General features: G+C 41.8%; 1 protein-coding gene across 1 annotated transcript in view; it reads left to right on the top strand.

Moving 5' to 3' along the window:
* LOC133128845 (potassium channel subfamily K member 10-like) overlaps positions 1 to 24,537 on the top strand; it is a 79,331-nt gene that overhangs the window by 16,951 nt on the left and 37,843 nt on the right. The window contains exon 4 of the mRNA XM_061242652.1: positions 22,484 to 22,644. Coding sequence (XP_061098636.1) covers positions 22,484 to 22,644 — 161 coding nt within the window. The remainder of the gene's footprint in view (positions 1 to 22,483; positions 22,645 to 24,537) is intronic.

The following is a 24,537-nucleotide window of genomic DNA, read 5'->3' on the forward strand; positions in this document are numbered from 1 at the left end:
TCAAAACAATACAATACATTCAAAACAATACAACAGAAAATCCCTCAACCCACCCAAAGCCCTCCCTCCCCTCCCAAATCCACATCAATCAAAATAAATAAATAAATAAAAAGATAGATAGATTAAATAGATTAAAATGAAATAAAAGAAAAGGGGGGGGGTACCACACTCAATGGCATATGTTTAGGGGGGCGGGGCTACGCAGCCATTAGGGGCAGAATCAATTACATTTGGGGCCGGTTTCGCGTAAGAAATGTTAAATTTTTTCTAGTTTCTTAAAATAAAGAGTATCTTTGACCCATTGAGAATAGGATGGGGGATAGGGGCCCTTCCATCGCATCAGGATGGGCCGCCTAGCTAGCAGTGTAAGGAAGGCCACAAAGCCAGCAAAGTGGGAAGAGAGAGAGTGGCCCGTGGGCAAGACACCAAATAAGCCAATCAGAGGTGAAGGGCGAATGTCGACCGACGTAATGGTTGAGATTGAGTTGAAAGCATTCATTCATTCATTAATTCATTCATCATTCATTGATTTCAGGTCCAAAACAGGTGGGCAAGGGTAGCTGGTCCCTGATGACATCTTTCACAATTTGGATCTGTACCAGGGTAAATACAAGCAAGTTTTCTCCTAGAGCAGTAAACCCTGGGTCCAGATCCTAAGAGAACTCTCTGCCCAAGTGGCCCGTGTCACTTATGAAGCAAAGGGCGGGGTTACGTGGAGAGTGTTATACAGTTCCAAGATAGCACCTTTAACACAGGGATTTATATTCAGAATGGTGTCAATCATGGTAGGGGGAGGGGCAGTGGGGAAGCCGAGGAAGTGTGTACGGACAAAGTCTTGGATCTGCAAGTACCTGTGGAAATGATAAGTTCAACTGGTCAAAGGACACAAATGTTCCATTCACGTAGAGATGCTGCACGGAGACAATCCCATGTTCTGCCCAGGTGGCAAACGCCCCATCCATTATAGAGGGAGGGAAGAAGGGATTGGAGTTCACAGGGGAGTGGAGGGGGGACTGAGAGCCCTGATGGTGTCGGAGCTGGGTCCAGATCCTAAGAGAGTTCTTAACTATGATGTTGCTGGAGTACGTAAGTGGTGACCTTGTCAGGGGGAGACATAAAAGAGACCTTAGAGAAGCAGAGCCACATGAGGCCTCCTCAATCTGCAGCCATGCTGGAGAGTGGCAGCCAGTGCTACACCAGTACAAAATGGATCGAAGGTTTGCGGCCCAGTAGTAGAACAAGAAATTAGGCAACACTAAACCACCTATTTCTTTGGGCTTCTGTAGAGTGCATTTGCGAATTCAGGGTGGTTTCTTGTTCCATATGAACTGAGAAACAGAGCTGTCTAGTGAATGAACATGTTTTGGAATGAATTGGTATACATTGAAAAAGGTACAGAAACTTGGGGATTCATTTTCATCCAATTTATCCTGCCAGCAAGGGGAGGAGAGACCAACAGCCGAAGTCCCGAGCGAGACGGTCCATCAGGGGTAAAAAGTTTAATTTTAACAGACCCAAATAGTTTTTGGTTACTTTCACACCTAGATATTTAAAGAGTTCCAGGGATTTCAAAAGGGGGTAGGCTACAGCTGTAGCATTAATGGGCATGGCATAATGGTTCGCTTTTGTTATAGTTCAACTTGTAACCCAAAATCCGGCCAAATTCCCCTAACAAGGCCAACACTGGGGGAATAGATCTGTCTGGGTTGGATATATACAGCAGGAGGTCGTCGGCGTACAGGAACAGCTTGCTCTCGAGACCTCCCCTTGAGATGCTCATCATCTGGCTGGCCCTTAGGGCCATCGCTAGGGGCTCGATAGCAATGGCAAACAGCAACGGTGATAGGGGACAGCCCTGCCGAGTAATCAGAGTAATTGTTGTTTGTGCAAGTGGGGATGTATATAAAAGTTGGATCCATGAAATAATGTTACTGCCAAACCTGAATATTTTCAGCATATAAAACAAATAGGGCCATTCCACCCAGTCAAATGCCTTCTCGGCATCCATTAAGAACCAGTTCCGGTGGCGGAAGACGGGGCGGAGTATAGTATATCGAGTAGCCGTTGTGAAAAGAATGCCTTTCCTTAACAAAACCGGTTTGGTCTGTGGAGATAATATTTGGCAGAATAGACACTAACCATTTCGCCAGCATCTTGGCCAGAAGCTTAACGTCCGCACAAAGTAACAAGATAGTTTTTAGAAAATTTGGAGGGAAAGCCGTCCGGACCTGGGCTCTTCCAATTCTGCATGGATATTAAAGAACTTTTCACCTCTCCCACTGTAAAAGGATAATCTAACCTAGATGCAGTTTCAGAGTCAATAGAGGGAATATTCAGGGACCCAAAGAAGTTGTCAAGGTGTGTTTCGTCTGGAGAACATTCAGAACTGTATAACAAGGCATAAAAGTCCTTGAACTGTTTGTTAATGGTTTGAATGTCCATAGTTACGCCGTCTGCATTGTTTATTTGAGTTATGTGTCTTGATGAGGAGGCTTGTCGAATTTTATGGCCGAGTAATTTGCTTGGTTTGTCTCCAAATTCATAATAATTATGATGCCTCTGTACCCTCGTTAGCAGTCAGTATGTCTAATTCAGCCTTTTTATTAGTAGTTCTTTAGAGTGGACTACATCAGGTGAGTCTGCACACCGTAACTGTAGTGGGACATTTCCCTGGAAAGACGGATACGCCCCTCATTGGCAACCATTCTCTGGTAGGCTGAGAAAGATATTATTTCTCCACGTAGGTAGGATTTGCATGCCTCCCAGGTTGTTGCCGCAGATACAGCTGGGTCAACATTTGTGGTAATAAAAATGTCAATGTAATTACCAATTGTTTTCATAAAATCAGGGTTGGTTAGTAGTGTCGGATTAAAGCACCAGGAGGTTTGTGACAGTGACCTACTGGGAAGGGAAATATCAACCATGACCATTGCATGGTCAGAGATTACTATGGGGCTATACAAACATGAAGTGACAGAGGAGAGAAGTTTATTATCAACAAAGAAAAAGTCAATTCAGGAGAAGGTTCTATGGACAAAAAATGGCAGATGTCAGAGATTGCATATTGCTCCATAAACGAAAGTGGGGAGGGTCTATTTGATGGAGCGGTTGAGTAGGGAGTCGAGCCAGCAGTTAAAATCACCCCCCATAACCAACTGGGAGGAGTTTAGGTTGGGGATGGAGAAAAGGAAATTCTTAAAAAAATTATCTTCATCATAGTTTGGCCATAGACATTGCCAAGTTAGGTTGCTGCCACATCTGTTCCCTGTAACAATAACAAAGTGCCCATTCGGGTCTGAAATTACATCAGTCACGGAGAGTGGGACTGATTTATGGGCAACGATTGCAACCCCTCTGGCTTTACTTGAGAATGAAGAGTGATGAATCTGGCCTACTCACCCCCTGCAAAGTTTAAGGTGGTCTCAATTCAATCCAATTCAGTTTTATTTGTATAGTGCTTTTTACAAAGGGCCTTTGTCGCAAAGCAGCTTTACAGAGAAACCGGGCCCCAAGAGTAAGCCTAGGGCAGCAATTTTCTGATCATGCTTTTCAGGGTACGTATTTACTCATAAGGCCTCTCTATTATTACAATTACAACTACTACATCTATCTGCGCTTTGGACCCAGTCCCAGAGTATTAGTATTGCTACCAAACACTCTCTAACACTCTCAGCGCTTGGGACCCAGTCCCAAAGAGTGTTAGTAAGAGGACGCCGGCTCATGAGATGCTATACAAGCTCTCGTGTTTGATCACTCTCTGAGTGATGAGCCCGTCAGCCCCAAGTCAAACGTGGTACCCTTTTAGTGATTTACTCCGGCCTCACCTGAGTGTTCTTTTGTTTTTTAGGATCGCGTATAGGTTACCCCACACATAAACGTCTCAGAACTGGACCGGATACCATCATCCTTCCCCATAGGCGATTGCTTACAATCCCTTTGTGGGGTGGGGTGGGTTTTTGGTTCAAGGGACTATAACCCCTGGCAGTGTACACTGTCTGTCCGTGTCACAGACTCCGAGACTGTTCTGTATAGGGAAGAACCACATTAGCGATCCCATCCTCGTCGCCAAACTGTGTGGGTAAAAATTCCCTTTTTAACATGCACAAATAAGATATCGCAGGTGAGCGTTGTCTGATAACACAGAACCAGTAAAAACACAACAATAGCTATTCTTATACCTTTTAACTTTCGTATATATTTGCAAAGAAATGACAGAAAGTGAGAAAGCTTACCAGCTTTCTGATCTGAATCAGACATAGTAAGACTCTTATACACACTTTTCCTGAAGGGGGGGCTTTACCAAAACAAAAAGACATGAAGCTGGCCATGAACATTTATCAGTATTTTGTCTTCTGAATACCCCTTGTTGACCTTCAAAGACCAGAATGTGCTAGCATTAAGGTGAAAGGCTGTCTGTCTGCTGGAGAGAAAGACTCATAGTAATTTCAATTCAGAAAGTGGTCTAATAGTATAAGGATTATCACTAAAAGGTTATTTGTAATCATGTGATTGTCTTTATGTTAACACACATTGTCAATTAAGAATCAATTAAGAAAATGACCCTTACACAAGGAAAAACTCCCTGGAAACAGGAAGAAACCTTGAGCAGAACCTGACTCAGTAGGGGAACCCATCTGCCGCTGGTTGACACCGGTTTGTAGAAACAATGGTTTTAAACAGAAAACCAGATCAAATAAAAGTACATAAATGTCCAATAACTTGAAGCACAGATGAGGTTGAGGGATGGCAGGAGCACCAATCGGTGGCACTGTCAGGCAAGGGGACAGGCTTGGTACTACAGCTGAATCAGCAGTGGCAGGAGGGAGTTGTACGGCTGGTCTTGGGCTGGAGCTCCGGGCCTGGAGGGTGTGTGCAGGAAAAGTTGGGCTAGCGCTCCGGGCAGGTGCCCAGAGCGGGGAGAAGAGGAAAGTAACATTGTTAAGGGGTCCAGATGGTAAATGGTAAATGGTTGGCATTTATATAGCGCCGTACAATTGATGCTTCTGATTCACCCATTCATAAACACACTCACACACCGACGGCGATTGGCTGCCATACAAGGCACCGACCAGCTCGTCAGGAGCATTTGGGGGTTAGGTGTCTTGCTCAGGGACACTTTGACACAGCCCGGACGGGGGATCAAACCGGCAACCCTCCGACTGCCAGACGACTGGTCTTACTGCTCTTACTGCCTGAGCCATGTCGCCCCGCGTGATAGTAATTGTTCAATCACAGCAGGTGGGAGAGTTACCTGCATGCAATAAGGAGAACCCCAGCAGAATAAGGCTATAGCAGCGTAGCTAAGGGAGAGGCAGTGGCCAACACAGCCATGAGGGCAGGCTTGAGACGGTCACCACCAGACCATGACTGGTTATGCTTAACACAGCACTACCATCAATGATCCACTGACAGCACTGACCACCAAGTCCACCAGAGACTCTATAGCTTATGCCAGCCGCCCACTCCTGCCCCTCAACTATAGGACAGACTAAAGAGATAAGTTTTTAGCCTAGCTTTAAGGTGAAAGTGTCTGCACCCCGAATATGAGCAGGCAATTTGTTCCACAGGAAAGGAGCACGATAGGAAAAGGCTCTGCCACCTATGGAACTTTTAGTTATTCTAGGAATAACAAGGAGGCCTGCACCCTGCGAACGGAGTATTCGTGAGGGAGTATAAGGATGAAGTAAATTGTTTAAATACAGAGGGGCAAGCCCATGTAAGGCTTTAAAAGTCAGAAGTAGTGTTTTGTAATCTATTCGGAATTTAACAGGCAGCCAGTGAAGTGAAGCTAACACTGGACTGACGTGCTCAAATGTCCTTGTTCTAGTAAGAATACGAGCTGCTGCATTTTGAATTAGCTGGAGCCCTTTCAGAGAGGAATTGGCAAATCCAGACAAAAGAGCATTGCAGTAATCTAATCTTGAAGTAACAAAAGCATGCACTAGCTTTTCTGCATTATTTAGGGACAGTATCTTCTGAATTTTGGAGATATTCCTCAAGTGATAAAAAGCAACCCGAGAGATGTTTTTAATATGTGCATCAAATGCAAGATCTGGATCAAAAGTAACACCAAGGTCTTTGATGACAGCACTTGAAGTGATGCAAATTCCATCAATGTTTGGCATATCATCAGATAATTTACATCTCAAGGACTTGGGCCCCACTACCATTATCTCAGTCTTATCTGAGTTCAGCAAAAGAAAGTTATGATTCATCCATTTCTTTATGTCTTTAAGACAAGCTTCCATTTTTGACAGCTGGACAACTTCCGCAGGTTGATGGCTTAAGGTGGGTTTCTTGTAAAAAGGCAATCTTGGTGGTTCTGGTTCCGTTTCACAAGTGACTTCAACCCATTAACATTCCAGCTTGTGAACCTCAAGGCACCACTCGGTGCCACCAAGGGATTAGAGCCCAACATAAGATGTCATCCAGGGAACATGACCAGTATCCCCAATACGCCATCCAAAAAATGGACCATATGGTATCTGACCAAGTTAAGTGTGGTAAATTTTAACAAGGCGTAGTAGTCAAAAACATTAACCCCATAAGTAAAAAAGGAACAAAAAAACAATTTGCCAAGTTAGCTCTGCAGACCCCGGACAAACTCGTCAGCTGCTGTCGCAGTTGGGAGCCACTTCTTAGCCCCATCAAGCAGAGTGATACGTAGCTTAGCCAGAAAGACCAGCGCCGGCCGGTATCCGCACCGATACAAGACTGCCATAGCTCCATGAAAATCTGAGCACAGCTTCTGTACCGCAGGACTGTAATCTTCATAAAAGCGGATCTTATAACCGTAGTAAACAAACCCGTGTTTGCGAGCTTCACATATTTCCAGTTCCTTAGCTTGGAAACAGTGAAAACAGAGAATGACGGGCCAAGGCCGGCTCCCTTGGGCGGGCTTAGGAGCTTGGCTCCGGTCTGCGTGGTCTAATTTGGGGGGAGACGGAAATACCTCAGACCCAAAGACATCCACCAGGAAACGGGAAGAATTTGGGAAGAATTTGGATAATTCAGGTAGTCCAACAATGTGGATGTTTTGGCGACACTGTTGCCATTGCGAACCGACTCACTCTTCATGGTCTGCGATAGACAATAGTATGCTGTCTAGCTTTAATGCAAGAGCCTCAAGCTTAGCACTGGTCTCAGCTGCGTGAGTTGCAATCATTGCATGAATTTCAGTCAGTGTAGCACTAACAAGGCTATTCAGTAGACAAATGCTCTAAGCAAACAAACAAAAATGCATACTGCAAACCCTGGGTATTTTTGTTTCAATTGGAGAAGAAGAATAACATGAAGTGACTGGATAAGTAACACATGCATCAGAGCTGGTGATAATGTGATTTTGGACAAAGCAAGAATGTGTATTATCATCTTTTCGATATTTATAACAATAAATAATGCTCTGACCTGTAACTAAGCCTGTTTAATAACTTGTGGTGATATATATAACAAATTAACTGAATTCATTCATCATTTAAATAGTATTAATTCATGAAAATGATGATGATACACATTGTTGCTTTGTCCAAAATCACATTCTCACCAGCTCTGATCCATGTTACTTATCCAGTCACTTCATGTTAGTCTTAATACAGAGAACACAAACTCAACGACATAAGAAAAATGAACTTTATTAAAATTAAATAGGTTTTTTCAAACAATTGAGGGGTCAGACACAGGGATGTTGTTTAGCTCCACATAATGCTAATGTTCACAAACAAATGTAATATACATTTCGTAATATTAATACATCCTTTAAGACCTCATTTACAATATCAATATCACATTTGGCTTTTATACAGTGGCAGCAAAACGGAAAAGACGGTGTCTTGGCACAACCTGTGGGGTGGCACTGGGGTGGCCAATCAGATTTTAGGGGTGCCACCCTGGCCACCCCGTTAGAACCGAGCATGTTTGAAGTTCTCAAGTTTGATATGAATCAGGCATGGGGAATTAAATATACTCCAAAATAGCCACCGTGTTGTCGTCATTCAAGATAACATGTATGACACAAACCTGTATTTCAAATCACATGACATTACATTACATTATTGCCATTTGGCAGACGCTCTTATCCAGAGTGACGTACAGTTTATTAGACTAAGCAGGAGACAATCCTCCCTTGGTGTAATGCAGGGTTAAGGGCCTTGCTCAAGGGCCCAACGGCTGTGCGGATCATATTCTGGATACACCGGGATTAGAACCACCGACCTGGACTTCCCCCGGGAATGTCCCAGCCATTTACCTTCACCACTACACTACAGGCCACCCCTATGAGTTAATTGAGCAAGTTTCAAATGTCTGGGACAAAACTATGAATTTTTCAAGACATGAACCTCTATAGCGCAACCATCTTGCTGTTTCTGCCCATGCTTTTGGACTTTTAACTACGAACTGCCTTATTTCTGTCACAACTGTTTGCTGGATATCGACCCCTGCCTGTCTGAATGTTAACTTCTGTGGTCTTGCTCTTGGATTCAGTGTTCTGACCCCTGACAGCTACTACATAATGTCACCTAACAGGACACTGGAAATGACTAGCTGTCCTGCTTGCATATTGAGCTTAAAGATCATACTCAAAGGTTTATAAAATAAACCAAATAAAATTGCTCATGCTCCAGATCAAAACCCCATTAGATGACCGTTTTATTGGGAAGCGCAGCTGCTTCTGTAATCTACGTTGACAATTAAAATGGACGGGGGTTTTCAAGCCAACCTGAAGAAATTTGTTCTAACGTTATTGTATGTCTAGTGGTTCTCTACTTAGCTTGCATAGCTTTTAGAAATGCAATTTAAATATCATTTGAAATGCAAGCCAACCTCGCTACAACTTGACAGCTTCCATGATGCTGATTAAATGGTGACACAAACATCAGTCTGAAACGCGTCATTCGGCCAACACAACAGTTTAGCTAACTAAAGTTAGGTAACAGTGAATAGCGGTGGCATCAGCTCCCGTGCTGGTAAACTGACTGACATTTCTGCATCTTTTGTTTTAATGCTGCAAATTTAGCAAGTTCCAATCATTTTGTTTGGCTCAATGAACCTGAATTCTTTAAACCCAAAGGCCACATCATGTGGAACTATAACGTTAGCTGTGCTGCAAGAAACAGTGTAGACTGTTGCAACGGTTGCATCTGGAAAGTGCACAGTGTGGCCCGTAAAACAACACTGGGTGTGTTTTGACCAAGGATTATTTTTCATGTAAATCATTGAAAATAATGATTGGTTGTTACATTGTTCACGATGGCATTATAGACAAGTCCGAGTCGAGTCTGGAGTCTGTGTATGTGCGACTTAAGTGCAACTTGAGTCCGAGTTGCTAACATCTACTCACTGGATGCTTTTTGTTTTTTTTGCACCATTCTGAGTAAACCCTAGAGACTGTTCCCAGGAGATCAGCAGTTACAGAAATACACAAACCAGCCCGTCTGGCACCACACATTCTGAAGGTTGATGCGGACATTACTTGAAGCTCCTGACTCATATCTGCATGATTTTATGCATTGCACTGCTGCCAGACTGTTGGCTGATTAGATCATCCCATTAATAAGTAGGTGTACATAATAATAAAGTGCTATGTGAGTGTACAGTCCCCTCCAAAAGTATTGGAATGGCAAGGCCAATTCCTTTGTTTCTGCAATACACTGAATACATTTGGGGTTGAGATTTTTTTTTTTAAAGACATGGCACTAGAGTTCAGAATTTCAGCTTTTATTTCCTGCTATTTACACCTAGATGTGTTAAACTACCACCCAATTTTTAGGTTAGCAAAAGTATTCGAACAGAGAATATTTAAGTAAATAACAGTAAATATTTGCTAGCAATAACTACATCAAGCCTGCAACCCATTGACATCATCAAACTGTTGTATTCTTGTGATGCTTTTCCAGGCTTCTACTGCAGCCTCTTTCAGTTGTTGTTTCCCTTCAATCTCCTCTCCAGGAGGTGAAATGCATGCTCAATTGGGTTAAGGTCTTGTGACTGACTTGGCTAGTCTAAAACCTTCCACTTTTTCTCCCTAATGAAGTCCTTTGTTGTGTTGGCAGTGTGTTTTGGGTCATTGTCCTGCTGAATGAGTTCCTTCCAATTAGTTTGGACGCATTTCTCTGTAAGTTGGCAGACAGAATGTTTTTGTAGACTTCTGCATTCATCCTGCTGCTACCATCGAGTTACATCGTCAATAAAGATTAGTGAGCTCACTCCCGAAGCAGCCATGCAAGCCCAAGCCATGACAAGTCCTCCACCGTGCTTCACAGATGAGCTTGTATGTTTTGGATCAAAGTGTCTTTCTCCACACTTTGGCCTTTCCATCACTTTGGTAGTGGATAATCTTTGTCTCATCAATCCATAGAACTTTGTTCCAGAAATTTTGTGGCTCATCTCTGTACTTCTTTGCAAATTGTAATCTCGCCTTCCGATTCTTACTACTGATGAGTGGATTTCATCTTGTGGTATAGCCTCTATATTGCTTCTCTCTGTCTTCTTTGAACAGCTGATTGAGAAACCTTCACCCCTGCCCTATTCTTTGTGATGACACTGACTGATGTCACAATGTTTCTGTCATCAACTGCTGTTGTTTTCCTTTGTGGACCTGTTCGATGACTGTTACTCGGTATGCCAGCTGTTTCTTTCTTTTTCAGGACATTCCAAGTTGTTGTGCAATCCCAAATCAAATTCCCCTCTTTTCTAAGCTTCAAAATGGCTTGCTTTCCTCCCAAAGACAGCTCTCTGGTCTTCATGTTGGTTTATCCTTTCTAACACAAATGCAGTCTTCACAGGCAAAGCCCAAGGCTAAAACCATTCAGAACTATTTATTGTTTAACCAATCATTCTAACAGGACACATCCGGGCAATAAAAAACACCTGTCAGTCACGTGTTCCAATACTTTTGCTTACCTAAAAATTGGGTGGTCTGATACAAAAGGTGATATGCTTTTAGTTGTTTAAAGGTACAATAAACAAGATTTTTGTGTTTAAACATTGATATTCAGGTTAGCAACAATGTATTAAGATAGTAAAAATAGTCTTTAATTACAGTGTGAAGCATACTGGGTAAAAGCAAGGCAGTTCAATTACAAACTCATGTTATAAAGGAATGGGCTTTTATGCCCAAAACCTCCTGATGTAAAATACAGGTAGTTGTCCCTGATTGGGTAACAGGCAGACAGATACACATTATTTTGTATGCCCGGAGCGCTAGCACAACTTTTCCTGTGCACCCCCTCCTGGCCCGGAGCTCCAGCCCAAGACCAGCCGTACAACTCCCTCCTGCCACTGCTGATTCAGCTGTAGCACCAAGGCTGTCCCCTTGCCTGACAGTGCCACCCATTGGTGTTCCTGCCATCCCTCAAAGACAAAGACAGCTCTCTGTACTCTGTACTAAAACATTGTATGTTTCAACATCAGTGAGATCACAGACAAGGAGGAGGGATAACAGCTTCATCATTCACAAAGAGCTGGCTCTGGAGAAACACTCCCCTGACCCAGAAGATGTTCAGGGAGGTCTTCTGTGTTAGCTAATGTGGGCATGGATGGCAGCATACAGCATTCAGAGCTTTGTAGACAAGTAAAATAATATTAAAATAAATTATAAAAGAGAGAGTCACTGCAGTGCAGCTAAAACAGGAGTAATATGCTCTGAAGTAATTGTCATCTTTCAATGTACTTTTTTGGAAGACCAATAAAATGAGAATTGTAATAGTGGACTAACTTCTTAGAATCGTGTCTGCATAAAAATGGCTGGACCTTGGTAATGTTCCTCAGGTGGAAGAAAGCAGTCTTGGTTACCATGTTAATCTAATGGTTTAAAACCATGCAACCTTTTTTGTTGCATTTTCACTCCTACTTTGTTTTGTATCTGTAGCACTTGATTTATACTGTATCTAAATTATGAAAATAAACTCAACTAAGTTGGTAATTTAAATGATACAAGTATCTTTTAAGCCATTTTTCAAGTCTCAGTAGTGCTTATCTCTGGAGTTATAAAGCCTCAAACATTGCAAAATGGGTGAGGATTGCCAGATCTTGAGTGTTGTGTGAAGGGGTTAAGCAATATGGTAGATAGGTTTTGTGATAATTGTACTTTTCATTCAGGAGTTATTAGCATTATTGTGATAAGCCATACCCACATGCAATTTCATTACTGCAGCCACAATTCTGCAGCCTAGCAAAAGTGTTCATATAACATTACAAAGTTTCAAGCAAATTGATTTAAAAAATGGAGAGAGGAGTAGGAATTTGACAGTTTTTCCATGTTTCTTATGGAATCTAATAGGAAATTAGATCAATTTGCAGTATCGGGCAATTGGTATAGGAGTTATGAACATTTGTTTGCTATCGTACCACCTATTGACCGATTAACAAACCTTAATACACATACACAACAAAGACCTACATGGCAGAATTGACAGAAAGAATGACGTCAACACAAAATTAAGCCTGAAGTATGTAAAAGAAAACATTGAAATGCCTGAAGCCTTGGACTGACAAACCCAAAATGGAACTTTTTGGCTACCATCAAAAAAGGTATGTCTGGAGACAAAAGGGTGAAGCCTTTGTAGAGAAGAAAACCTTGCCAACTGTTAAGCATGGAGGTGGATCCATTATGCTTTGGGTTTGTGTGGCAGCTGGGGAAATATGGTGCAAGTGGAAGGAAGAATGGATTCCACCAAATATCAAGAAATTCTAGAGGCTAATGTTTGAAGGTCAGTCTAGACATTGAAGTTGAAGAGAGGGTGGGTATTCCAATAGACAATGATCCAAAGCATACCTCGAAATCAACTATGAAGTACCTCCAGGAAAGACAGATGAAGATTTTGAAATGGTCACCACGGTCCTCAGACTTGAATATTATTGAAAATCTGTGGTGAAATCTCAAACATGGCATACATGCAAGGAGGCCGAAGAATATTTCTGAGCTAGAGGTGTTCTGCCAGGAAGAATGGGGAAAAATTCCAAATGCAAGAATTAAAAGACTTACAAGCTGTTGCCGAGGAGGAGTTACAAAATACTAACTGACAGGGTTCCCAAACTTATGCACAGGGCCTTTTTTATTATTTTGAAACTGTAATTTCTTTAAAATAAAAAGTAATCTTGCTTTAAAATGTTTATTGTTTTACTTTGTACCATTTAGAAGTCAGATTCGCTTCTGTTCACTTAGATATTAATTGTAACCAGGGGTGCCCAAATTTTTGCACACCACTGTAATTCTGTATTAAGATACATGTAGTGGACAGAATAGACCATAAATACATGGAGTCAGGTCACAGTGATTTGGATTGAAGTCCGACAGTGTCCATGCTGTAGTGGAGACTGCTAGAAGAAAAGTGCCAGTTTATTCCCCAGATGGCGAATACACCCTTGAGAGTGGCAAGAAGGAACAATCCACACCGTGTACAATTGGGCCACAAAGACTTCCTGGACATCAAATCCCTTTCTAAAGACACGGGGGAAAGATGAGGAGAGACAATCAGTCCATTGGCAGAAGATTAAAAAAATATGTGGTTTTGTTATGTGAAAGCATACAATCTTTTTCATGTACAAATGCTCAGACCCAATTTTCCAAAAGCTGAAGGTGGCACAACAAGCAACCAGAGCTAGTCGCTTTTTTAAACCTACCTCAATGTACAAAAAAGTCCTCCAGGAATAAGTGCCTTGAAGTTTGCACTTATGGACCACCCTCTTCAGTTCAGACCACAGGTTTTAGATGGGAAGTCTGGAGGCTGAGATAGCCATTGCAGAACATAGATATTGTTTCTACTTAACCATTTCTGTGTGGATTTTGGTGTACTGTATGTTATCACTATCCTGCAGGACAATCTACCAATGACCAGCCAGCTGACAAATCTGCAAAATTTTGTGATGCACTCATGGAACATAATGTCAAAGGAATGTTTTCAACATCTTGTGGAATCCATGCCACAAAGAATTGAGGCTGTTTTGAGAGCAAAGGGAGGCCCAACCCAGTATTAGTATAGTGTTCCTAATAAAGTGCTCAATGAGTGTATATAGTGCAGTCCGTAAGTATTTGGACAGTGGTACAATTTCTGTTCTTTTGGCTCTGTACTCCAGCACATAGGATGAAATAAAACTGTCAAAATTCAAAGTAAGTTTGAATCCTACTACAAACATTTATATTCTAGAAGCTATCATCTCGATAATTCCAAAGGAAGGGAAGGATAAAACAGAGTGTGCATCATATAGACCCATATCAGTCCTTAATGTGGACTACAAATTATATACTTCCATAATGGCAAGAAGGATGGAAACTCTGCTGCCAAAGCTCATATCTTTAGATAAACCAGGTTTTATCATAGAAAGGCAGACACAGGATAATATACGTCGGACATAGCGATCGAATGCCTACATGATAAACCCTCTGCCAAAATTAAAATGAATGGTAACACTATTACTTTAGAAAGAGGCACAAGACAGAGGTACCCTTTGTCACCCCTGATTTTTGCTTTGCACATTGAGCCACTAAGCCAATGGGTCAAACAGAATAACACAATAAAAATCTCCCTTTTTGCAGATGATGTGTTGATCTATTTGGGTGACCCTTCCTCCTCCCTTCCCGCATTAATGACATCGCTCCAGATCTTTGGGTCTTTTTCAGGATATAAAATGAATATACAAAAAACACAGATACTCTCCGACAATTTTGATCCCCCACAGGACATTAAAAAACAATATAAATTGGACTGGCAGTCAAATTCAATGAAATACCCTGGAGTACTTTTACCTAAAGAATTAGACACACTTAGGTCTATAGATTATAACACTCTGAATACTAAGATAAAAGAAGACATTGCTAGATGGAACTTAGTCCCATTCTTAGGTTTAGAATCAAGGATAACATCAGTAAAAACAAGTTTATTACCTCAACTTTTGTATCTCTTTCAGACACTCCCAGTAGAAATCCAGGAAAAGCAGTTTCTTGAATGGGACAAAATAATTTCTAGATATTTGTGGCATGGTACAAAACTGAGAACACAATATAAAACACTCCAATTGGGGGAAAATAAGAGAGGAATGGCTCTACCCTGTTTAAAAAGCTATTATGCTGCAGCCCAACTGAGAGCACCCATATGCTGGTGTAATCCCGGTTACTCAGCTCGTTGGAAGGACATTGAAGTCTCATTGTGAGATCATATTCCAATTCAAACAATGACAGCTGATAAGAAATTGAGATTGGAAAAATTTGAATTGGAACAAAGGGACTTCTTTAGATAGTTTCAAATGAGAGGCCACTTCAAGGAAATAAAAGGGAGTAATACAATAGAAAATGATAGAAATTGTATTCTACAACCATTCTATCTAGCATACACATCACATAGTTGTACTAAAATGGTTTCTAAATTCTACAGTGCTTTCTTTTTTCATTTTTAGACCTAAGTGTGTCATTTTTTTCTGAGATTCCAAAAGGAGAGATTTAGCAAATATTTGGTAAAAGGGATTGAGTTTGCAAACTCTATTGAACCTGGTCTCTTTGTACTATAGATGGCTGAAAGGTTTTTTTTAAAGAACATTTATGGATTTTATGTAAATAGGACACACCTATTTCCCTGTTCTTTCTTTTCTTTTCCAATAAAAACTTGAATTAAAAAAAGAAAAAGAAATTAAGCTGTCAGGCACCAGAACACTGAACCCAAGAGTGAGACCACAGAAGTTAATGTCAAAGTCTTTATTAACTTCGGAGCAGAACAGACAGGCAGGGGTCGAGAACCAGCAAACAGTTATAATGTAGATCAGGCAGTTTGTAATCAAAAGTTCAGGCAATGGTCGGGTATCCAGGCAAACAGAAACAACAGAGTTAATCCAAAGAATGGTCATGGTCACATGCGGAGGGTCGTCAACAAACAGGCAGACCAAAAACAATCAAAATAAAATAAAAATAAAATAAAAAGTCCAAAGGCTACGGGTCAAATTAGAACAGACGGGAGATCCAAAAAACAGTAGTCAAAAACACAACGGGGAGATCAGACAGAACTAAATGATGGAGAGTATCGCTAACGCACATGACAATCTGAGTATTTACATTGGGTGATCCATGTAGTATTACTTAACTACCCCTTTTTATTCATAGACCCCTTATTTTAGGTGACCGGTAATCGGGCAGTTGGCTTCTCAGTGGTTTATGATTAGTCCGCTGTATTCAAAACCTTCTTTGTATAATACAGGTATATACAGGTATAATACAGCTTTTAGTATCTTGATTCTAGGCTTTTCATTGCCTTTGGTAATTGATGTCAGTCAATATCAGGACCAGAGTTGTACCAATGACATTCAAACAAGCGATTATGAGGCTGAAAAAAAAAAACTGGGCCTCTTTAAACCCAGTGTTTGAAATGAGCTGTGAAGCTCCTCTGTACGCAGTGGTGCCAAAAAGGCAAGATTGCCATAGGTTTACATTGCAAAGCACATCCTTAAACTGGCCAAATAACAGTTTTTGACAACACGTTAGGCTTCTGACATATATTAGCCATGCCAATTACTGTCCTTGGTATTGATTTGCTTTACTCCAAAGCCTGAAGCTAAAATGAGACTGTTTGCTTCATTCCACGCCAGCACACATGCACCAGTTTGTGCATGTATGTATTACACACATGAAGCCTAGTAGTGATCAGGTACAATGATTCAATGAACAAAGAAGGCGAGTCTGTTGGTGAGAACATATTCTGTCAGGACTCGGGACAGAAGAACCATAAGCAGACTCAGGTATGAGAATATGGTCGTAATCCAGGGAGTTCAAAAACCAAGGAGACAGAACAAACCAGCAAAAGTCCAAAAAACGAAATCCAAACAAGACAGGGAGTCCAAAAGGTGCAGATCAAAAACCAGAATATCCAGAAACAGAGCAAAAACCAGACATAAAAAAAAACAAGAGCAGAGGCTACCCCACGCTAACCCAACGACGGAATTTAGCGAGGGCCGAAGGTATCAGCATGCTTGTCCTTCTGGTGTTGCTGAAAGAATATTAGTAGGGTTAAATATTAGTGGCCCGTATGCAGAGAGTCTAGATCAGCCAATAAATAAACCACGATACAAAGACAGTAGTACTACTCTGCCTTCCGCTGTTTACTGGTCCGGGCTGACCAAGAATCTCCACAATAGGGCCAATACATTCAACTTCGTTATATCTGACTCCATTTTAGAATAATAATTTAGATTAGTTATCTACCTTTGGTAGATGTCTTATTTATAATTTTGACTTGATCGCTATAGGAATCCTGTACTGAGATTTACTGAACAGTCCTCTGCTGATTCCGCCGCATGTCACATCGGCTTTTATGTGCACGTCTCATGAGCTGGCAGCAAACTCTTCAGGAAAATCAGACTTTATTAGCAGAAGCGCATAAAGCCAGACCAGTTTTTTCAAAAACATGGACCTCGAATGTCATTTTTCAAATTTCACATTGTGGCAAATCACCCACATTGTCTTAACTCCTCCCACAACTCCTCCCACAACAGGTGCGAACATCATTGTGGCAAATCGCCCAAAGTTCTCATGCTCTGCCAACTGTGTACAAAGTTCAGTCATGCTCTGCCAAATCTCTATAAAGTTTAGGACGCCCCCCCCCCCCCTTGAGAACTGCTTGCTAACACACACATCATCCATGGTTTTTTCTAAGCATACACCCCCCCCCCCCCCCCCCCCCCCCCCCGCCAGCTGGCTGCTTTATTCAACTCCGGTTACATATGGGTCACTATGTAATTCTAGCACAATTTAGCAGTTAATCAGTTTGAAACTATACAGGGTACATATCATCCTTTAATATGGATATATTGATACACTTTTAGCATACATCATCGAGAGTTTTGGTGGAACCAGCCTGCTCATCAAGGTTGAGTCTGATTTTGACTTGTGATTGTTTATCATGCTTTTAGGAGGGAGATTTTTTGTTCTGTTAATTTTCCCTTACAACAGACCAGGATACGACGAACTAGCAATGAGAACTAAAATACAGCTAAAATACAACATGAACAAACAGACAATGAGTAACAGGTGAGGGACATGAGAGAATGACAGGAAGGAAGTACATATATGGAGTGGGAGGCCGAGACACTAAATGGAGAACAGGTGAGATGAATGACTGATAGTGAATGAACTGACAAGGAAAACGCTAAGAACTTAGACAAAACAGATGCAGAAAAACACAGAATCTGATAGTATTCACAAACTACCCATTTCAGTGGACAATTTTCCCCATCAAATGTCATGTTCATCCAGTCATTTCTGTCATCATTGGTGTTTTCAGCAAGTCTATTTTGAAGCATTATTTTATAACATGGCCAACATACTATTACTGACACATTTATAGACCATTCATGTTTATTTCTTAAATTATTCAACATCATTTTTATTTATTAATTATTATTATTATAATTATTATTCATTGTAGGCTAATGTGAATGTGAATGTGAATGTGATTTTTTTTTTCTGTAAGTCATCATCTGTAAGCTGTCAAGTTAACATTATTTTGCTCATGACAAGCAACTCTCCTGTGAGATAGAAAAGCTAGTTGACTTGAAATTATCATATAGATTGTGGGGGAGAAATATGGAATTGGAGATGACATTCACTTTTGACATATCCAAAAGTATTGGAGCAGCAAGGTTTGTTTGTTTTTACTATACACTGGAGACAGTTGAGTTTGAGGTCAAAATATATACATGAGATGATAGATCAGAATTTGATTTGATTTGATTTTATTTATTGACAAAGGCAATACATACATATAAAAGAACATACAGTATGTGTCTGCATTGTCAGGGATAAAAATGAAAAGTCCAAGGCTTATTTCCATCGTTGTCCCTGCTGTACCAAGAGTCCAAGTGGCAACAGGCATCTGTTTAGAGTGTTTGAGCAATTATACTATAAAATATGTGTGCAATAATACAATACTACAAGTAAAAGAGTAATACAATACATCAAGAGTTCTCGATGGAACCAAAGCGATAGAAATACATCTACACAACAATTACATCATCGGACACATAGCTTATACATGAAGGTCGCTAAATAACAGTTTCCTGATCCTTATTTTAAAAGCCCCTGCACTTTCAACTTCTTGTATGGAGGGAGGCAGTTTGTTCCACTCCACAGCACCAGCATAGATAAAAGATACTCCTCCTGTCTTTGTCCTATGCTTGTAGAGGCCCATATATCCTTCCCACCACCTGAAGCTTAACCTTGCCAAAACTGAGCTTCTCTACATCCCTGCTAACTCCTCTCCGACAATTGACCTCTCACTGACTGTTGAGGACTTTGTAGTGGGGTGACTCTTAATAACTGCCTCACCCTGGCTCCACAAGTATCCTCCACTGCCAGAACCGGCAGGTTCTTCCTCCCGTATCTGTCATCTCCTAACGGAGAAAGCCACCCAGCTCCTAGTCCAGGCGCTCGTCATTTCCCGCCTGGATTACTGCAACTCCCTCCTAGCCGGTCTCCCAGCTTGTGCCATCAAGCCCCTCCAGCTGGTCCAGAATGCTGCAGCCCGCCTGATCACCAGTCAGCCCAGGTCGGCTCATGTCACCCCGCTCCTCATTGGCCTCCACTGGCTTCCTATTGTTGCACGCATCCGATTCAAGGCCCTAGTGTTGCCATTTCAGGCTGCTGTAAGGCCCCACCTTACATACAATCCTTAATCACTCCCTACTCCCCAGCTAGACCACTCCGGTCTGCCAGCTCTGGTCGCCTTATGGTTCCCTCACTACGAGCACCTGGCAGTCAAGCTGCACGTTCACGCCTGTTTTCCATTCTGGTTCCTCAGTGGTGGAATGACTTGCCTACCACTGTCAGGACAGCAGAATCCCTCCCCCTATTTCGACGCAGACTAAAAACACACCTTTTCAAACTGTACCTTTGTCCTACCTCCTGATTTCCCCCGCCCCCTTTCTGATATCCCTGTCCCTCTTGTCTAACCCCCCCAAAAAAAATTACTTAACAACACTTCATGTGTATTTTACTAGTTATGGATGTGATGCTTTAACTTGTGGAAGAACCTATGCACTTGTAAGTCACTTTGGATTAAAAGCCAAATGACAAAAATGTAAATGTAAATGTAAATCCTAGAGTCCCATATAGGATACAGCCTAGATACTTGACTGAAGGCTGAGATGTAATTGTTTCCCCTCCAGTAGTTACAACAAGTTTGTGCTCTTTGCTCAACCTAATTTTAGAACTCAGTAATATAGATTTGGTCTTGCCTAGGTGCAGTAACAGCCTATTTTCAGATAGCCAGGGCTTGACCCTATCTAGGTTATCTGCTAAAATTTCCTGTATACGATTTTTGTCTTTGTGTGATACAAGAATGGCTGAATCGTCCGCATATAAAAATAAGGGGACATGGCAGGCAGCAGGCAGCTTTCATGTTGTTGATGTACATTAAGAAGAGCAATGGCCCAAGCACACTGCCCTAGGGAACCCCACAGGAAATAGGCATAGCCTGAGACAGCTCCGCAAACATCTACCCGCTGGTCCCTCCCTGACAGATATGACCTCAGCTACCTGATGGCAGTGTCTTCTAGCCCAACTCATCTTTGACAGCAGAATGTTGTGGTCGACTGTGTCAAAAGGTCTAGTAAAACAAGACCACACATTTTCCCTAGATCGATTTCCTTCCTAATAAAATCAGTGAGATACAGGAGACACGGATGGTGCAGTGGGTAGCACTGCCGCCTCACAGCAAGGAGGTCCTGGGTTTGAATCCCCGTCGGCCTGGGCCTCTCTGTGCAGATGCATGTGTCTGCGTGGGTTTCCTCCGGGTACTCCGGTTTCCTCCCACAGTCCAAAGACATGCAGGTTAGGCTGATTAGAGAGTTTAAATTGCCCATAGGTATGAGTGTGTGAGTGTATGGTGTGTGTGCCCTGCGATGGACTGGCGACCTGTGCCTTCCTGCCTTTCACCCAATGTACGCTGGGATAGGATCCAGCCCCCCTTCGACCCTGTTCAGGATAAGCGGGTTAAGATAATGGATGGATGGATTGATGGATAGATATATATTCATACATTTGATCTTGTACGAGTCAGAATTTTTGGAAATCCGTGTGCAAATGTATGTAGGCAGCCTGTAGCATAGTGGTTACGGTACATGACTGGGACCCACAAGGTCGGTGGTTCAAACCCGGTGTAGCCACAATAAGATCCACACAGCCGTTGGGCCCTTGAGCAAGGCCCTTAACCCTGCATTGCTCTGGGGGAGGATTGTCTCCTGCTTAGTCTAATCAACTGTATGTCGCTCTGGACAACTTTCGCCAGATTCATGAAAGACGCTTAGACACCGCTTTTTTTGTATCCATGTGTGTATGTTGATAAATACCAAGTAATCATAAATCAAAGGCACGTGCACAAAATTTGTGATTAGCATAAATTGACACCCCTAAAACACTTCAGCTTTTTAAAGAGACAGTCAAAAAAATAAAAAAGCTGTGCTACCAGAAAAAACGAGGGGGAAATGAAAACGCGGACTGGATTCACAGACACCTATGTAATACAAACGGCTCTGGATTAGGGAGTAGACAATTGCACAGAATTAAGGAACATATTGATAGGGGATAGAGAACCCTGATAAATGGCTTCACCCAGATGCTCAGGGAGGTGATTTCTCACTCTGTGCTGAGCCTTTGACAGTGGTTGTTGGTTGTTGGTTGTTGGTTGTTGGTTGTTGGTTGTTGGTTGACGGTTGACGGTTGACAGTTGACTTGGTCTTCCTTTGTTATTTTGGATTTCCACACTCCACTTGCACTCGCACTCACACTCAAACACCCCTAAACTGATTCACTCTGACACGCATTCAGACAGAAACACAATTATTGAAAATAAAACTCTTAAAATCTATTTTCCTGGTCTGGACTCCATGTTTTGTTTGACTGCTTGAATGCCGGTCGTAACATTTTCAAGGAAACACTTGCCGTTAATCACTTTTTCCAGCTCCTGACGCTTGCACACTGTCCTCTCCACTCCAGCGGGGTACCGATCCCTGATCGGGCCACCACAATATATATATTAATAAAATATGAATTAATGGAATAATAAAATAACAAAACACACTTTACAACTGTGATCTTTCATTTCCGTGCACAATACTAACAGCTGAGACCACTCCTGCGAAAAAACTGACATCCGACAACCTTGGAAAGTATTTTCAGTGACTCCTCAGATAGGTCCAATACTTAAAAAAACTAAGACATACTTATGATTTATGAAACAATATTGTTAACAGTATAACTTCTCAAAATTCCCCAAATTACCTCAAAATTTATCAAAAAGGGACATTTTCCCAGAAAAATCCGTGAATGTCACCTACCTGTCACCTGCATGTCATCGGCATACTTATTGAACGGCATACTTATTGAATGGTAAATGAAATGTAGTCAGACACTACCATGTTGTAAGGTCAGTTTCTCCTCTGCTTAGAGGAAAAGCACCCTGAATGGAGGTTTAATGTCAATGTTTCTCTGTTGATGTTTCTCTTTCAGGATATGGGAACATTGCCCCCAGCACAGAGGGAGGGAAGATTTTCTGCATCTTGTATGCAATATTCGGGATCCCTCTCTTTGGATTCCTGCTGGCAGGGGTTGGTGACCAGTTGGGGACTATATTTGTGAAAAGCATTGCCCGTGTGGAGAAAGTGTTTACAGTGAGTCCCAATCCGGATATTCTTAGTATGTTCATTGGTAGCACTTTCAAGCACACATCAGGTCTGACTTAGGTAATTTAATCAGTTTTAAAGGTACAATAGGTAATTTCTGACTTCTAATGGTCAAGAGAGGAATACAAGCAACAAACATCTTTATACCACAACACTGTTTATCCCTCCCCCTTCTCTGTAAATGTGCTGATGTTGAAACGTAATTGGCTGTGGCAATTAGAACCAATTTTCAACCAATGAGCTTGAATTATTGTACAGCCATACAATGTCGAGCTAACAAACTGTAAATTTAAGGACTATGGCAGAGGCAGAGGGTGAGTCAACATGTCAGTGAGCCTTTTTCAATGATAGGAAGGGATTTACAATAGTCTTGTAACAATGATTTAACACAAAAATCTTACCTATTGTACCTTCAATGTCTCGGCTCCAATGTTAACGTGAATGTTAGCCTTTGTCTCACTGAGATCTGGCTGTTTTCTGCAGGGCCAAAAATTGGTCTGAAGCTGTTTTTTTCCAGTTTTAATTTCAGTGCCCAGGGGCCCCAGTCTGGCAGGTATGGGAGGTTCAGCTGTACCATCTCTGTACCAAGGGCCTCATGCATGAGCCAGTCATATGCACGGATTTGATCGTAAATTGCCCCTATGACGAAATACATTCATAAACACGATAAGTATCCATGCACACTCTAGACGATGCATACAAACTATTCTTTGTAACTGTTCAGCTGTACTGCAGGCATGAGATACTATCATCTGTCAATAAAAAAGCATGTAGTCTATGAACTGGGCAGTGGGAAAGCCTTCAGACCCTAGCCTTTTATGTTATCTAGGTATTTGATAATGATAACACCATGTAAAACATACGGCTCTGGATTAGGGAGTAGACATTTGCATAGATTGAAGACGTAGTGATAGTGAGAGACAGGTGTGAACACTTCGCTGAAACTAAGCAAGTAATCAGGGATAGCATAGGGAGGCGGCGTTATAGAACAGTGCGGAAAACTAAGAGATTGCGCCTCCTGTACGTTAGGGCACCTGATGTTTTGAAAACAGTTCAGTAAATATGCAGGCTAAAGACATACTGTTGTCCGCATCTCATTTATACAACATACTACATGGTGTCAGAAGAAATTAAAGTGGTTTGGAGGTTGCAAATCAGTGCGACGGATCAAGCGAGTTAACAAACTAGCACTGGATGATACAGCATGTCACAGGATGAAAGAGATGGCTTTCACATAAGCACTCCAGGAAAGTTTGACTACAGAGATATTCAGAACTGGCCTAAATGGATCAGACGATTTGAAAGTTGCAGAGTTGCATCCATTTTGAATAAAAAGGAGGATGCATTCCAAGTGAACACATTGATATATTCTATGGGAGATGAGGCTGAGTATGTATTAAATGCGTCAGAGTTATTGGAAGACAAAAAGCTAATCTACAAGAACGTTTCACAAACATTTTGTAGGAGAGCATAATGAAATTTTTGAGAGAGCCAGGTTTAATATGCGTTAGCAAGAGCCAGGGGAAATTTCTGACAGCTTTATCACAGCAGTCCACAAACTGGTGGAACATTGCAAGTCCGGGACTCTCAGAGACAAATTGATCCGTGATCACATTGTGGTGGGCATAAGAGATGTCTCCCTTTCTGAACAGCTACAGCAAGATGCGGGGTTGACATTGACTAAAGCTGTAAACAAAGTCAGACAAAGTAAGACCATAAAACAACAGCAAGTGATGCTGCGTGGTGGAGGAAGCGACACACAGAGTGAGCCCAGCAAGGAAATGCATGCGTTTTTGCCCTCTCGTAAAAAGGAATGTAATGCATGACAAAGAACAAAACAGGTACAGAACATGATGGGAACAACTGGTATGAGCCGTAAAT

Source organism: Conger conger, chromosome 5, assembly GCF_963514075.1.
Source record: "Conger conger chromosome 5, fConCon1.1, whole genome shotgun sequence".
Classification (NCBI taxonomy): Eukaryota; Metazoa; Chordata; class Actinopteri; order Anguilliformes; family Congridae; genus Conger; species Conger conger.